This window comes from Cuculus canorus, chromosome 1 (assembly GCF_017976375.1).
Source record: "Cuculus canorus isolate bCucCan1 chromosome 1, bCucCan1.pri, whole genome shotgun sequence".
Classification (NCBI taxonomy): Eukaryota; Metazoa; Chordata; class Aves; order Cuculiformes; family Cuculidae; genus Cuculus; species Cuculus canorus.
Genome location: NC_071401.1, coordinates 82234025 through 82251704, shown reverse-complemented (window position 1 = coordinate 82251704; position 17680 = coordinate 82234025). Strand labels below are relative to the sequence as shown.

Below are 17680 nucleotides of genomic sequence, written 5' to 3'. Positions count from 1 at the left end.
TCCACAGCACAGTAACAGAGATGGATTGACTGCCTCAGAGATCAGGTGCTAAGCAACCAGCAGTCCTTTCCACAGTAAAACAGAAACACCTAATAAAACAGCTTTTGTTCAGGAGCTGCACTGCTGCAAAGAGCCATTTTCCTCCCAGGTGCAAACATACAATCTGCCACATTGTCAGCAACAGGCTCAAGGGGCCACTGCCACGGAAGCAGGCTAGAGGAATGGGGCAGAGACTCCTGCGGACTTAAAACCACTACTCTGAAAAAATCACTTGTTCAGAAACAATTGTACTGCTTGTCAAAGCAGTTAGATAAAATGTTATTCTGAAATGGGCATCTGCACTCTGCTAATTCAAACAGCGTTTTCACCACTCAATACAGGTGGTGAACACCAAATTTCACGGTGCATGCCAGCCAGTGTCCTTGGTTCATGGCTTTCATGGTCCTGATACCTCCCCTTTCCTAGTGCAGAAAGGACTACAGAGAGGACCTAGTAGAGAAGTCAGGACCTAGATCAAAGTTGTCATAGATGTGACACTCCCTACCACACTGCAGTGATAACTCATTCTGAGTCCTCTCTGTGCAACGCCTCACATACACTTCTCTGCTACTGTAAGCTGCACTCAACCTCTTCTTTATCAAACAGGAATAACCAAAGGACTAAATCACTTGTTCTACATTAAAAAAAAACCCTCTCACTTGTACTATTGTGACTGTGCCAGCTACATGTAACGTAGCTTACTAGTGGACAAATAATATTAATACCTACAAAGGCAAAACTCTGTCAGGTAATAAAAGCAGGATACAACCAGGAATGATTAATTGAAACAGATAACAGAAAAAATACAGAATAAGGATGTGAAAGGAAATGAGGAAATGTTCTGAGCTGGGAGATTTATTAGTCTATAGATCTACATCTCTCGACAATGTAAAATTACACTTTCAGAGCATTATATCATATGCAGTAAGGAATAAATCTAGACTCGCAGAGCTAGACTAGATGACCTTTGCAATAACTCTCTCATTTTTAAAGAATTCCCCAGTTTCATCATGAAAGGAATTATAACAGGCCATTTCTTCTCTCATGGTCAGATGCAAAAGAAGGTAATAGCAAAAGTTTAAACTAAAAATTTTCCACAAAAACCTCCAGTTGTGCTTCATGATGGCCCATAAACCAATCTTACCTCATCTCTAGAGCATTTTGCTTTGCCGCAATAGTTAACTCTGGATTTTAATAAAAATGACAGAATATATAGAAATATATGAAAAATCTCCCACATTCAGTACCTTCAAATTTAATTTCGGCAACTGCTTCACTAATAAGAGAAAATTCATGGTTCTATTAACTACTTCTTTCAAAGAGAAGCCATGCAGATGTGAAAATATTCTCTCACCTTTGGCAGGAATAATATTCCTCATGAACACTACAGATATTTTTCCATATAATTAAAAGAAGTGAGCTCTCTCTCCTGAGGAGATGAAACATTACTATATAACAAAACATTTGCTTAAACAGAACTCAGGTATAAAAGCTGCATATGTACATCCACTCTCTTTCTTGAGTTCAAAAAACTGAGAGTCTAGAGCTGGCAAAACAAGATTACTGAGGCACTTTCAAGAGATGATTTTAGCCAAACAGCAATGAAACAACAGCAACTATGCCTTAAATCTGAGCAAGCTGCTATCTTCTCACCTACTCTGCAATCTCTGTTTTATTGCTCACCTCCAACTTTTTTTTCTATGAGGACAGTCAAACAGTGCAGCAGGCTGGCTGTGAGTTTGCTTGGTCTCCATCTCAGGAGGTTTTCATCACCCAACTGGGCAAAGCCCTGAAAAGCCTTCTTTGACTCAGAGCAGGCCCTGCTTTGAGTCAAAAACCAGAGTTTTTTTTCCTGAGGTTCCTCCGAGTCTGAATTATCCTGCACTTTTATACACTTTATGCTGGTTTCTGAAGCACTGTGATTTTTTTCTGCAGCAAATCCATCAAGAGTTTTGACTTTCTGTGGCTGGAAGGTTAATTATAATTTTGTTCTCCTTCTAACCCTCTGACCAACATTTTTCTCAGAAGTATGAGAACTGGCCATCCATTCCCCGAGTTTACCATCTTTTACTGTTCCCATCATTAGCGATAGTAATTCATACTGTACTTGAATGTGGAGTTTAATACCTATCTGAATAGGATTAAATGAAGGTGATTAACTACAGTAGCAGAAGATTAGACCCAGAAGGCTTCTCCATTCCTCATGTTTATTGCGCTAGTCTAAAAATAATGCAAAGACACCTTCCATTAGCAGGGAATTTATGTGCTGTTTCTCTCTTGCCTTTTCACTCAGAAACACTGAAGATTTATTTCCGACCAGATTTTTACCAAACCCATGTGGAATATCTAGATTTACCTTTTAGCACAACAATCTTCTGGCTATCCCAATCACTTCCAATAGTGACAAGTAGCTTATGAAGTAAGGAATATTTTGCTTATTGATTAACTGTTTCAGCATTTTTTTTTATATGCCACACAGTTAACTTATGGCCTAGATCAATTTCCTGCACTAATTTTAACAATATCGCTACTATTTTAATTACTTCTTTTGTGCTTGTTACATTTATGAAGTGCTGCATTAGAAGGAATACATATTGTACGATTTAGGTTGTTTCTTTTTGGAGTGAAGAAGCTGGTCAAAGGCTGCCATGACTATTCCAGCTTCAGAACAAGAAAGATGTTCTTCTTTCTGAATCAGATATAGAAGCCCACGAGTCCCCAACACAAAGAAACCCAGTATGTGCCACTACGTAGGCATTCAAAGCTTCCTATGGCCAAAGGGATGATTGTGGGTGTGGGATATGACGGTGTTTTAGACACATGAAGGCACTGCATAAGAATTTCCCATTATGTTTTTTTCCTCTTCCTCGTCTTCCCCTGACTGAATTTTTAAATTGTTGTTCTTTCAAATTCTCTGTCAGAACAGAAGGCCTTCTAAACAAACTATAATAGAGTAAGCTGACAGGAGAAATGGATGCAAGCCAGGTGTTCACGATGCCTTCACAGCAAAAATGAGTATTCTATTATTTCCTTGTTACATGCTTACTGATGGGAAATGAACAAAGAATTGAAGTTGCGGAACAGACCAAAGTGCTCATCCCCGTAAGGCTACAAAAACTAAGGTGAGCTATGAGCAGTGCAACCTACAGAAGAAAGGAATGGAAATGCCATAAATGCTTCAGTTACCTCCAAAGAAGAATATCCCAGTGTTTAGTTTTTACCAGACAGAAGCTATGACCTTCATAAACATACAAGTACTTGAGAAGAAACTAGTGCATCACAGCAGTTCAGACTATTAGACTTGTTCTATTGAGGTGGCTGGGAGTCTTGGGGTCCAGTCTGAGACAGCTATTTTTGAAAAGGCCAGACGTTGTGAAAAATGACAATTTTTTCATTTGTGAAATTTCAGCAGTGCGCGTGCTACCTTCAGTTGAAGTTTGTTTTCCTGCCTTTACAGTGGAAACTAACACATGAACAATTATATTTAGACCGTAAAGGGTTAATTTGCAGCAAAGCAGGAGAGACATGAGCTTTTCAATCCTCTTTTACTGTGGTAAGAGATGGATTGAAATTTTTCATAATTATGAAATATTTAAAAAACTCTTAATGATGGTCATTTAATTTCTGGGCAGTTATTTGAAATCCAGTGCAGTTTATTATCTGAGTACATAAAAATGCCAATGCTTTTTAACTTTAATAAGTATAATTTTTTAGATCAAGTATTTTTAACAAGTACATTTTCAAGAAGGCATTTAAAATTTTCTTTACTGATGATCAATGCCTCTAAACATCCTGCAAGCTTCACTATTATTTTAATAAAAATATTTAAAAGGAGATGAAAGACCATAGAGAAGAAACAATACTAATTCAAATGTTAACAAAAATTATGGAAATACTTATGGAAAATATTTTTCGCTATACACTTAGTTTAAACCTTTAATATCAACTGCTAGCCTCCTACAGTAATTTTAAGTCCAAGTATAGACAATCGTGGAGGAGAAAAAGGAAAAGAGAGACTTGATATTTAAATACTGCCACAGTTGGACCTCAAATATTTTGAAGAAGAAAATGTACCAACTCCATCTGTCGTGGTGGTAAAATGACAATCTAGATTTCAGACACCTACTTAAAATCTGTGCAACTGATTTTCAAATTTTTTTCTCAACAAACTTATTTTTGTTCAGTTACAAATATCCATAACAAAAATTCTCGAAACAGAAAATCTTTAAATACTGTGATGCTTACAATTATTACAGACTGCTAGTTTTTGTTTTTCTGTGGGGTTGCTTTTTTTTTTTTTTGTAAACAATATATATTGTTTACAATATTATGTTACAATATATAGTGCGTATGAGATGCCAATTCTATTCAGAAAATTTTTGCAATGAATTGATGGGTAGCTTGTGCAGAAGTTAATCAGGAAACTAATAAGCATATGTTTTGCAGTTTCCTAAATGTTAGTTACTACAGTTGAAAGGTTTCATAAATACATGTGTATTTGATTCAAGAATTTTCATTAAAAATATAAGTGCTTTATATCTAATTACCTTTTGATTTTCCTAGCTTTCAGCCTTTCTGAGAGAGGAATAGGAGGAGTAAGAGGAAATCAACCACTTGAGTAAGACTTTAAAATAATGTCTTTCTGATAAATTCTTCTCTGTATTGAGAACATCTAAATGCACACATTTTGAATAGAACTTTTTAAAGCATTTTAATGTATTTTTCTCTGGAGAGGGGGTGGGAGACAAGAAATATCTGGAAATATGCACCATTTTAAGTAGAAACATATTTTTTTCTTGAAAGTTACTGTCTCCATTCCAATTTATCTTATCAGTTAAAACATGATTTTTGCAACAGGTACATAAACAAATCTTAGTCACTTACAGTGCATTCAACAAGATCACCATTGCAATCAATCCAACTTTGCATGCCCAGACTGATGCAGACCCACCAGTTCTGCTAAGCAAACCCACTGAGCTGAACCAATACAGCAACCTCCCAAGGACTGGCAGAGAGACACAACTGAAAACATAACCTTGGCCATATCCGTTATCATCGTTGCCTCAGTGTCCTCACTGGCAGAGTAGAAAGGACAGTGCCTGGCTCTCTGTAGGTGCTCACTGCATTAAGTACTGAAACCAATTGTATGAATTAAGAGTCACTGAGCTGCACTCCAATCACGTGAATAGATACACGTTGTTAGAGAAGAAAAAAAGTAAGTTTGCCAAAGGGGTGCAAATTTCATTGATCTTGCAGCAAAATACCTCCAACTGATGGGTTTTATTTTATTCTTCTTCTTGTATTCTTTATTCCTTTACAGTAAATGATGTAAAACTGGAACATTAAAGATAGTGCATGTGTACCTATCTACATATGTAGATTCAGCAAAATCCCTATGGAACAAATCCTTCATTACTTCTCTGAATCTGTTCCTGAGACACCTGTTCCAGATGTATGAATTTTAAATGGCATATATTGGTACTAAACTCACTCTATTTTCAAATACAATTAAAATGACCAAAAAGCTACCGTAATTAATTAAACAGTTTTAAATTGGCCTGTTATCAGTAAAATAAGATGATGTTAATTTTTTGTCACTTTTGCTATGACAAGCAAGTCACTAGGTATTGATAAATACATATTGAAAAGGCAAAGGGATAGGAGGCAGGAAGGGAGAAGTAACAAGGTCAATAATATGAGTTTATTGGTGTAGGTTTGGAAACAGTTTGTAAGCAAAGTTACTTTTTATTCTATAACTCCCTTCTATATAAAACAGGCTCCAACCTTTTCTTCCTATACCAATGCTGTTTCTAGACTAAAGGAAAGTTGTATTGATCTTGATACGAGTAGATTATTATTAACCTGATACAGAACCTCTTTTAACTCCTGACACTATCTCCTTCCTAAATAACCACATTATTTTCCTGCAGTGAAAACAAAGCACAACATAGAATCATAGAACAGTTTGGATTGGAAGGGACATTAAAGATCATCTAATTCCAACACCCCTGCCATAGGCAGGGACATCCCACTAAATCAGGAAATTCCTACACAGAATAACATAATGAACTTAAAAAACTATAATCATGTGTCAGAGCTTTCATATCTTGTGCCCCAAAGGTCCAAGACAATTTTAGCTGCACCAGTTTATATCTATGATAATCAATCACATCGAACACCTGCTTGCACGCTAGATTAGCAACAGGGTAAACAGTTTGCAATTGCTTAATAAAAACATAAACTCTCTGTGTTGGTATTTCTTTTGCAATACTGAAGAAGAAAGACTGCAAAACAAGAAGTTGGCTAGCGATCAACATATGCTGGAAACACTTTCTGGAATGGGAAACAAAACAAAGCAAAATGATAAAGAGACTTTGTACGTGAAGATCAGAAAATCCCCCCCATAAATGGATACAAGAGATGATTACTGCACAGACATAACACAAATTAGTTTTTCTTTGCTATTATATCAGCTACAACATCAGTTATGTTCAGCGGACACAAATGAAAGCTGTTTACTTTTTAAGACCATAACTGAAATGCTCCCTTGACCACACAGTTTTTGATTGTAATGGTAGGTCAATAATGTTAAAACCAGTGATTTTATGCAAATATAGTAAACTGATGGTCATGAAAATGCTAGACTGCCATATTTGTGGGATCACTTCAGAATATAACAATTTGGATCTGCTGGCATTTTCCAAAATAATTTTTAGCAGATAAACAACCACTCAATTCTGAATTACCATGGTAATTTTTTAATACCGCCCACTTTGTTTACAAGACAAAAACATACCATTTCTACTGTGGTAATTTAATTAATCAGTGTCACTTTTTTTGATCAAAGAGTTTTATTTTCTAAAGTGCCATGTATAAATGCAATAGGAGCATGGAGTTAAAGTCAGCATGATTTTAAAGCTGCTTTTCTGCAGAAAACCTTCACAGTAAAAAGGCAATCAACTTGCACACATCAGTGGCTGCAAAAGTCAAAATGAGAGAGCCTTACAATTGTAAGGAGAATTCATCATTAACTAGTGGGATGCATTCTTAGTCCAAAACTATTTAACATTTACATCAATGAACTCAAAAAAGAATGATAACATCATTGAACAAAGGGAACACAGAATCAAAGAACTGAATGCTGAGTGAGCAGCATGGTTTCTATTCCAGGGAATTGAGAAAAAATTGGAAAAGAAAGTACAGAAAAAAATTTTTCTTTTTAATGTCAAAGAATATGCATATTAAAAAGATAGTTTCAAAGCAAGGGCTTTGGTAGTTGCATTCCCTAGCAGTCCTGGGATTCCTGGAGTGTCAGTATTCCATGTTGCAGACCTGGGAACCATGGGGACCCAAAGTGAGGGCCCAGAGCCCTTACTCTCCAGTACTTCACAACTAGGATTGCTTCAAAGACAAAGATTATTCAGCAAGCATACCCAAGAAGTCGCGTGTTTTAACATGACCAATGGTAGACAATATTATATATTTAAAAACAAAGGATAGAAAATATATATTATTAGATTGTGAATACCGGTCTTGTAAGTCGGTTGATTTGGAAAAGTGCCATTACAGAAAAAATGAACCCGAACCCAAACCCAAGTAATAAACACGCTCTCGCTACAAGTCTATGGTTAAAATGGGTAAACAGTCCTTTAAATATTTGAGTAGAGAGGTAATGAATGGGAATAGAAAGTTTATACTACCTTTCTACTCAGCTCCTGGAAATTTATGTCCTGTTCTGGCATACACACTTTAGGAAGGTTGCTTAGGATACTTTAGGATTAAATATGAGGAGCTGAAAGAATTATGAATGAAAGGATATGAAAACACTCTCTGATGACAAACCCAGGAAGCTCATTTGATTTCTTTTAAGCAAGAGAAGGCTACAAAGTAATTTGATTATAACCTGCTAATTCCCCTGTTAGAGATAAAATTTGGTAACAAGAGACCTTACAACCTAGATGACAGAAGTACATTTATTACTAAAGTTGGACATAGAAGCCAGGTAACACAGGCTAACAGGTGAAAACCTTTAACAACAAGGGCAAGCAGTATCTTACTTAATCTTGGTGGAATATTCTCTAGTACTAACACAAACAATTGAGGCGCTATAGGTACAACTTCATCTACAGCAACCTGGTAAGATCTGCACTTTACTTCAGGAGAATCCATTGGCTTGTGGGTGTGCAGAAAGTCACAATATTCTCTCTTCATCTGATATTCTAGTATGATGAAAACATAAAATTCTTAAAAACAAAACAGAATGAAACAAAAACCCAAATAAAAATCCCCAGCATCTTCCTATTAGTGCAGTTTTTGGAGTTACCACCAATCCTCTGCACTGAACTCATGCTCATCCACAGAATCACAGAATCACAAGGTTGGAAAGGACCCATTGGATCATCGAGTCCAACCATTCCTAACACTCCCTAAACCATGTCCCTAAGCACTTCATCCACCCGTTCCTTAAACACCTCCAGGGAAGGTGACTCAACCACCTCCCTGGGCAGCCTGTTCCGGTACCCAATGACTCTTACTGTGAAGAATTTTTTTCTGATATCCAACCTGAACCTCCCCTGGCAGAGCTTCAGGCCATTCCCTCTTGTCCTGTCCTCTGTCACTTGGGAGAAGAGGCCAGCTCCCTCCTCTCCACAACCTCCTTTCAGGTAGTTGTAGAGAGTAATAAGGTCTCCCCTCAGCCTCCTCTTCTCCAGGCTAAACAACCCCAGCTCTCTCAGCCGCTCCTTGTAAGATTTGTTCTCCAGCCCAATCCAGAGGCTTCCATTTACAGATTATCCGAAGTCTCTGTGAAAACTAGGTGGCTGATGCTTGAAAAAACATTTTCTAAGAGGACAGGCTTTTTTTAAGAGATTTTTTTTAGATTTAAGATTCAATTTGAGCATAAAGTATGTTTTCATTGTCCTATTTGGTATCTATAGTTTAATAAAATTGTACTGCAGTCAGATACGAGTTCCTTCTGTTTTATCTGTATTCCTCTGTTCTTTATCTGCTCACTGTACTGTTTATTTCAGATTTTAAGCAAAGCTCTGTCCAATTTATTACAAAATATCTTGCTCTGCTAAGTGACAAAGACATATAGCCCCACCCGCAAACTAGATTAGGGTTTCATAAGCCAGTATGCTTGGGTGCCATTGCCATAAAAAGGGAATTGTACTGCATGGTGGTAATCAAGTGGCTTCCAACAAAAGTACCAACAATAATCAGCTGCAGAGGGCAGTGAATGCTTTGTGAAGGGTTCCTTCCCATTTCGACAGGGATAAATCAATGGCCCAAGCTTCCTCTTTCTGTTTATTTCGTGCATTTTGCTTCAAAGCCAGGTAACAGATCAATTCTGATTTGTATTCTGCAAAAAGGAATAACTTTTATTTATTCTTAAAAATAAACACGTTCCCACTAAACCTCTCAAAAGGTGCAGAAGATTTAATGGCATTACAGAGACTCCCTTTAAGGGTAATGATGCACAAAAAGAATTAGCAGACACTGGTGAATTTGCGGTGTTAACATTTCAGGTGTTTTGTGGATGAGTATCCAAAATATACGAAAAATGCTGGTTCTCAATTCTAAGTGTGCTGCTGCTAATTCACTTCCACACCAGAATTCTGAAGAATCTTCCAGTTCCCATGTACACCACTTATTTTTGTACACAATTTGGAAACTAGACATAATGGGTAAGAGAGGAAACCAAGGAAAACCAAAGATGGCACCTGAAAAAAAAGTTTCTCATTGTACAGTGTCAGGAATTCTAACATATACTAACAAAGAAATGTTACTAAGAGATGAGTATTTTCTCATTACATGGCAAGTGTTACAAATGTGCTGTACTGTTCTTTATAGAGTGGAAACTCCTCTGTTACACAAATAGCTCTTCTATTTTTATTCTGTAAATATTTGATTTCAAGGGCTCTTGCACTGATTAGATTCCTTCTAGGAAAGACTGCAGACATTACAAAGAGGACAGTTTGGGGACACTTGTAAACTCCTTTGCTTCATGTATTAGGAAAACACTATAGATCACTCTACCTTCGCAAATGGAAATCTCCCCGTTATCAGATTTCCAACGTACAAAAAGAGTGTAAAACTAAAGTTAGAAAAAATGTTTATCATCACGCTTAAATGACTAAAAATGAAAAAGAAAGGGAATAACAATTCTTGCATCTGGAGACCTGATCTAATCAAAGTGCACCACAAGTGCTACTTGTAATACTGAATGACATCTCTGAAATGTATCAGACTCACCTAATATAAAGGCTCCATAACTTTCAATTAATCTACACCAATTATAATACGATAATCTGTAATGATGTTTTACAACAAGAAACCAAGTTACTTGTCCCTTACAAGTTCAGTGAAGCTCCACCTGTCAGCTTTTCACAGTAGACTTCCCGACAAGCTCACATTGCCAACTCACTCAGACACTGGCAATCTAAATTACCTATGTCAGTATGTGAAGATAATTTCAATTATTTCTATTGTTCTTCTGAACAGTTACTGTGTGTATATTCCTCTACAATGACATCTTTTACTGAGATCTAAAACATAAACACTTTTATGGGATGAACAGGATATCATATCTAAAATACGTTGCATTCTTCTAACACCATTTTCTTGACACATTTGAAAACTATCAAGGTACTGCATTTTGCTTTTACATCCTATTTAGTAGAATCCCTTCCTTAACATTTACTTGAGTTATTGAAGGCTACATGTAAAAACCAGTTACATGCATTGGGACTCCCTGTAGCTCAAAGGTAAACAAAATGCCTCCCACAAGTTTTCCTGCCATTGTCATGATTTCCAAGTACCTGTAGTAAAGGAGTTAAATGGTAAGACTTAGCATATTGCAGTGACATACATACTGGAAAGAAGGTTTTTAGCCAGTCTGGAAACTGTTGCTTATTCACTTTCCATAAGTAGCACGTAAGCCAAAGCAGAGATACCACACTCCATTTCAAACATGTTATCTTCCGTTTAAAGGAGATAAACCACTGGTGTCCATCCTACATTTGTAGTGGCAAAATGAAGAATTCTAAAATATTTCTTTGAGGCCTAGTTATTGTCTGAAGACTAGGAACCTGTGTAACAGCAGGAGTCCAAAAAAGGTTTCAACACCATTACAGAAAACAAGACAGTCTCTCATCGTAAGCACAGAGCAACAACTTTTGTAATGTTATTTTTACTCACGTGGTACAAAGCAGTTTCTGGTCCAGGTGTGCCCATGACTTCTTGTCTCAGTGAGTCCATCTGTAAGCTAGGCAACAGCGAATAATGACTTGGACTACTACACTTGTCTCCCTTCTTTTTGGACTTTTTCCCAGTATCCTTTTTGCTATTCCTTTGAAACATGTAGTCTTCTTGGCCTATTTTCTCATTGCTCATATAGCGAAGCAATGAATTTTCTGTTGAAAGAAAAATAATGCAAAACATCAGTGCTAACTGTTGCATGCTAATCCCACTTCCAAAACATATAATATTCTTGCTAAGGTCTACTATCAATTTTAACTCTTCAAGATTATTTCATTAACAAAATCCATTTGCTACTTTGGTCTGCATATAATAGAAAATAAATCTTTTGGTAGGGAAAATTAATGATTCTTGCATCTTTCTGGTATCCTTGATAATAAAAGGATCATAATATAAAAGAAGACCCACATCAATAAACTTCGTCTTGGAGTTTGCAAAAACTGAGCAATGACTTATGATCAAATCTGTAATATTTTTTTGAACAAGGTACTAACGAATACAAATGACTAGTGCCATACATTAAAAGGTAATTTACTCTGAACATTCACTTGAGATCATTCATCATAGCATCCATACTGTCCCCAAATACTTTTTCAGCATCAACCACCTTGTAGCTGAGGGACTTCCTGAGCCAGAAGCAATGTTTGTGAATTTAAGAAATCTCAACAGATCTGTCTTTCACAAACTCGTCTGGTCTATTGTTGTATTAATGTGAACTTTTAGTATCCACGACCTCCTGTGGCAAGAAGCTCTTTAGCTTGAACACAAACTGCATAAGGAGGCAGTTCTTTTTCTTTTTAACCAGCAGCAGTTTGGAGACATGTGATGTCTCTCGGGTCTTGTTTTGGAAAAAACAGTGACAAACTGATTTCCTTTGTTCAACCCACACAAGATTTTATAAACATTTATTATATCCTGCACAAATTCTCCCAAAATGATGATGGCCAACCTAATGAATTGACCCTGGTTTGGAACCTATTCCATACATATGATCATTTTTGTTGTATCCTAAGTCTTCTTCAATTCTACTCTATTTCTCTCAGGAGATGATGACACCAGAACCACACACATACACAGCATGAGCAAGAACTTTAATAGCAGCATAAGAATACCTCTTAATTTGTCTTGTATTCTTTTCCTAATAATTACTAAAAGTGTTGACTTTTTTTATCCCTACTGAATATTTAGTTAATATTTTACGGAAATATCTAAAATTGCTGTAACATGTTCCTGGGCAATAATAACCACCTCAGAGCTTATAATTTTGTATGTAAAGTTTTACACATCTGAGCCTCACAAACCAGAACTTGAAGAAATTCTGCTGGATGATTTTGAGGTGAATCCCATGCTGCTCTAGAATGTTTTCCATCCAAAAAAGAACTCATGAAGACAGAGAAATGTGATGTATAATTCTCATTTAAGCATAACAATATTTATCAGTAATAACCATACATTTGTCCTCTAGTATTACAAAATTAAGGACAGTTTCAAAATGGACTGGACAATACAGCTGAATTAATGAAACGCCAATAAAAAGTAAAGCCAAACTACAGGGCTTTGCAATCATGCTTTCTTTTGCTTGGCTGAGCAACTTCCTCAATCCTAATAGAAACTCTGGAAAAACTTAAGTATACATAATGAAAGAGCCCAAAACAGGTTCATAAAAACATATATGGAAGCAGGCAGCAAAATGAAGTTGAAATATATAGCTTAAAGCATGGTAGAACCCGTAATGCCTTCTACAAGATGTGTGTTCATATCACTTACCTCTCCTACTATCTCTTTTTATTTTATTGGGGTCTTCATAATCCCCCACCCAGTTATACTCTACTGGCATAGAAATAGGCCTTAGTTTCCCTGAAAAAAAAGAGAAAAAAATTGAGATCATGCACCATAAGGCAGCATTAAAATAAAATCCTTTAGAAGAAAGAACAAATAATGTGCTAAGCTGCCGTTCTACAGGGTTGCTTATGAAAGAGGATCCAGTATCACCAGATACTGGATCATTCTCTAACAGACAACAGATCCAGATCATTCTCTAACAAACAAGAAGCAATTAAGTATTTAAGGGGTTTCATTAAGTTTAGAAAATAAATCCAGTGCCCTACAAAGTCATCAACACACTGACATTTGAAACTGACAAATGTATTCAAATTGCTTTAGTTTTCACTGAACAATATCTATTTGTTATTCTGGAAGCCCCTGGAACAAACATGGAGAGAACTGTTGTAAAGAATATGTGAATTGTTGGTAATAGAAATGCGTCCACATCATTAAAATTACCTTCACAAATAGCATCTTTGCTAGTGGGCTTAAAAGGTCTATCGGTGACCGAGTAAAAAAAGGAAGAAGAAAATCTGTACATGTAATTTCTTTTGTAGCATTTAATCCACATAAAGCAAAGTACATTGCTATTGGTAAATTCACTTTGATTTCAGCAGAAGGAGACAGTAAAGCTGAAGCTATCTTAGATGTCCTCTAACTTTTTATTTGGAAACTGCTGAATTATTTTTGAAAAAAATGTTGTGAACTGTGATTTCTGCTTAAGGATTCCTCAAATTTAGTTGGAAATTCAATGAAAGCATGCTATGTAACTTAGTGGGATTACTTAAAGTGGTCAGAACTTTTTAGCAAGTTAAATAGTACATTAGAAGAAAGCATAGAGTAGCATAGCATATGGCACAATATCTGGCAGACTGAAAACAAAATGTTTTCACAACAAGGTCAGCCCTTGCTCTTTTTTTAATTGATCTACTGGTCACAAAACTGAAAAGTGGGGAAATAATTTGTTTTTAAAGATAGCAGAGCCGAAAGTAAAAACTTCAGGAGTCTTGTTGATTAGTTTAGTAGAAATCCCCTAAATAAAGGTGATCAGTCGTATTCCACATTTTGAGATTTGAATCCATGATGTACTGAAAAAGAAAGATGCATTTACAATGAAAACAATTATTCAAACATATCTATACCATATTGAAGTATGGCATCCATGGGAAATACACCAATACCATAGAGGCAGCATAATGGTAAAAAGCTGTATTGTCTTTTAAAAACAATTGACAAAAAAGGTGTCTGTTCTGTATAGACCACAGGATCAGGTCACAAATACATAAATTACTTAGGAAATACAACATATGTGTTTAACTTTTTAATTATTTTTTATTTTAATATTTATAAACACATTTAAGTATGATTGAAGCCAGTGAGATTTAGAGCACACAGTTAAGAAGTTATTTCCTGAGTAGGGATGTATTTGGCTCAGATAGGCTCGATAAGAAGTAACTTTCAATAGTTACTTTTTCTGGAAATGCAACTTGCCCTTCTTTATGAGGCTGAACTCACAGTACCTTATTGGAAGGACCTGCACGTTTAAAAAGATACAAAAGCACCAAAATCATAAAGCGTCTGACTGTTATCAAAAGCGCTATAGCCATAACATTTTCCACAAAATCTCTAGCTGTTCAAAGTACATGCTTTTCGTAAAAACTGAAATGACCAAATGCGTTTCTTCCCTTAAAACTCAAGTTTCATTTGCTCACTAATCTTCTTGTTAACCCCCAAAGCTTCCCTAAATCTGTTTTCCCTGGTGACTAGTCTGAGCACAATTTCTTTCTTGGGATGTGAACAGAAGCTTTCTGAGGCCAATTAGCAACAAATGTACAACAGCTGGAAGCCAGTCAGAGCATGAAAGAGAAATCTCTTTGTTAACGTTGTCAAAAAATGTCAAAAGATTCCAATAAGGAAATTATGGAGGGCCCTATTAACCTCTTGCAAAGAAGGACTGAGAAATATTTTTTTCAAAAAAAATTAACACCACCACATAATTTATGATGAATTCATGTTGAAAACAACTATTTCTCTAAGCTCAGGAACTCTATTTGACCTTCTTTAATAGGTCACCATAAGCCAGAAGAGTGTTATTGTAATTTTCCAGGTTTCTGAGAAATCCTAAGGTCATGCCTAGCCACAAATCTTGCGCTAACAAATGCCATGTGGGAATTTCTAGAATTTAATGCTGAAATGTTAATATTTTTAGAAATCACACTTAAATGGAAATTGACACAATGGTGTGAATTCATTAACAAGGAAGGAAGATCAAAAGCGAAAGACTGTATAACAAATGTGTTAAATCATGACTGATTTACAGTACGGTCTTTGATCCATGCATTTATAACCCTTTCTACAAATAGGAAAAAAAGACTAAAAAAGCTGTTCTATAACAAAATAATGGATTCAGCAGTGCATGAAGAATAAAGGTGTTCTTCACTCTAGACCACTAATATTAAAATTAATATCTGGAACAGAGAGCACATCTCTGCTAATGGAACGTACTGCATCCACCAGTTTTAACAGTTGAAACACTAAGTTAATAAAATTGATATATCCACCTAAAAAAATTAGCAGTTATTTTGAACACTATGGGCATGATTAGAAAACACCTGAAAACACTTTGAAATCCAAAGGATACTCAGGATTTTGCATCAGGATTGTGTAGTTGTGTAAAATGTTGTGCAAGCACACTGTTCCAGATCCTGAGGATATTTTGCATGGCTCAAGCTAAATTTACATCAAGGTCTCAGCTGATTTTGGAGCTTGGCTGCATGATGTACTTAATCTATGCTTCCTCATAAATTAAGTCTATCTTCTTCTCAAAGGAATAAGATATCAGAATTACTGTAACAACTCCAAAATGCAGTTTATGCTCAGTTTAAAAATTGAAATAACCTAGCAAGTAAGGTAAAAAAATATTCAAGTGCGTGCTCAGCTAATACTGTAGAAATCAAAATATCTTTTCTTAAACACGAGATTTCTTCTTCATTTTCTTCTATACTGTAACAGGTCTATGACTGCAAAATTTTGTATTTGGCGACAGAAACCCAGTCCTCCGAGTCCAAACCTGAAATAAGTTACAATACTAGCTAAAGGAAGAGTTCCAACAGATTCAAAGGGAAACCTGGAGCACAAAGGTTTGAGTAGCAAAACTCTCACCAGAAATTGTTTCTGAGTTCGCAGCCTAAATAAGCCAAAATCCAGGATGTGGAAGTAGCATGAATACACGTGTGTTTACATGCAAAATTCTTTCTTAGACAATATATAACCTCAAATAAATAGAAACTGCTATATATATAGGAAGTCATCACTTCCCATAGAAGTTACAGGAGGTTAATACAGTATAACAAGGAAAGCACACTATCACCAGTCATATTTCACATCTGGGACTAAAAGAAAATTACAGTGCAGCATCAAAGCAGCATGTCACTGTTTCGTAAATCTGAAGTGGTTTTGATCTTTAAAACTATTACACTTGGGTAAAATTTTCTAACGCTGAATACCTAAACCTATGCAAACTTTGCCTTTATACTAGGAGAACAACACCATCATGTACTTTTAATGAAAGTATATAGGCTTCTGCCAGTTTTTTTTTAATAAGATGATATTGAAGCATAATCTGGAAAATTAAGCTGATAACAAAATTATAGAATTTATACTCAGAAAAATAATCAATCTAAAACTGGAGTTGCATTCCCTATCAGAGGGAATAATTTTTTCTTGCACCAAATAAGCCCTTAGGTTTTAATCATACTAAAGTTGTACAGAATTCTTAGCAAAATCAATGGTCACTGAAAATATTTTCATGCTTAACACAAAAGCAGATGCATGAAAATCCTAAAATCAACACATGGTGATTATACTTATCAGATCTATGTCATACCATATGTTGGTGTGCTCTCTCTCCTTCCAGGACCACTTGTTCTTCCTTTCTCATATTCATAGCAGTATAAAACCGCATCTTCTTCAACCACATTAAAGCGTTTCCGATATTCCTGGTCAAGAAATGAGTTCGGAGATTCGGATCCTGTATGAACTGGCTTGCCCACTATATGTCTGCCAACATCATCACATGGGAGATTTCCTTTCTCATCCCTTTGGTAAACAAGAGAGGTTTTTAATATATTAGGATAACACATCAATGTTTGGTTTTTTTTTACTGGAAATAGTTCAATACACATAGGGAAATGTCAATATTTCATACAACCAGGAAACAGATGCTGTCAACAAGCATCAAGATCATGTATCATATATGCAAATGTATGTATGCACATAACAGTTAGCTCACACATTTCTGCTTATTCAATTCTTTTACAGACTATATCCATCTTATTTGCCTCCCTTGAAAAGAATCATAGAAATAAAATTGACGTGCAGCTACTCTCTTTTTCTTCTCTTATTTTGTTTCTCTTCTTTTTTTTTAAATCTACTTAACAATTTGTGATTTGGGGTAGACAAATAATGTTGACCTTACCTTTTTTATCCTTGCATTTCTAAATGCATTACATAGTTTTAAGACATGGCTATACAGCAAAGTGTGGACAATTTCAATCTA

General features: G+C 35.8%; 1 protein-coding gene across 5 annotated transcripts in view; it reads right to left on the bottom strand.

The window, feature by feature from the left end:
- Positions 1-17680, bottom strand: part of CNKSR2 (connector enhancer of kinase suppressor of Ras 2) — a 212211-nt gene that overhangs the window by 66125 nt on the left and 128406 nt on the right. For all 5 annotated transcript variants that reach the window (XM_054059353.1, XM_054059361.1, XM_054059366.1 and 2 more), the window contains 3 exons: positions 17009-17220; positions 13066-13155; positions 11239-11453 (listed from right to left, as the gene is read on the bottom strand). In XM_054059353.1, coding sequence (XP_053915328.1) covers positions 11239-11453; positions 13066-13155; positions 17009-17220 — 517 coding nt within the window. The remainder of the gene's footprint in view (positions 1-11238; positions 11454-13065; positions 13156-17008; positions 17221-17680) is intronic.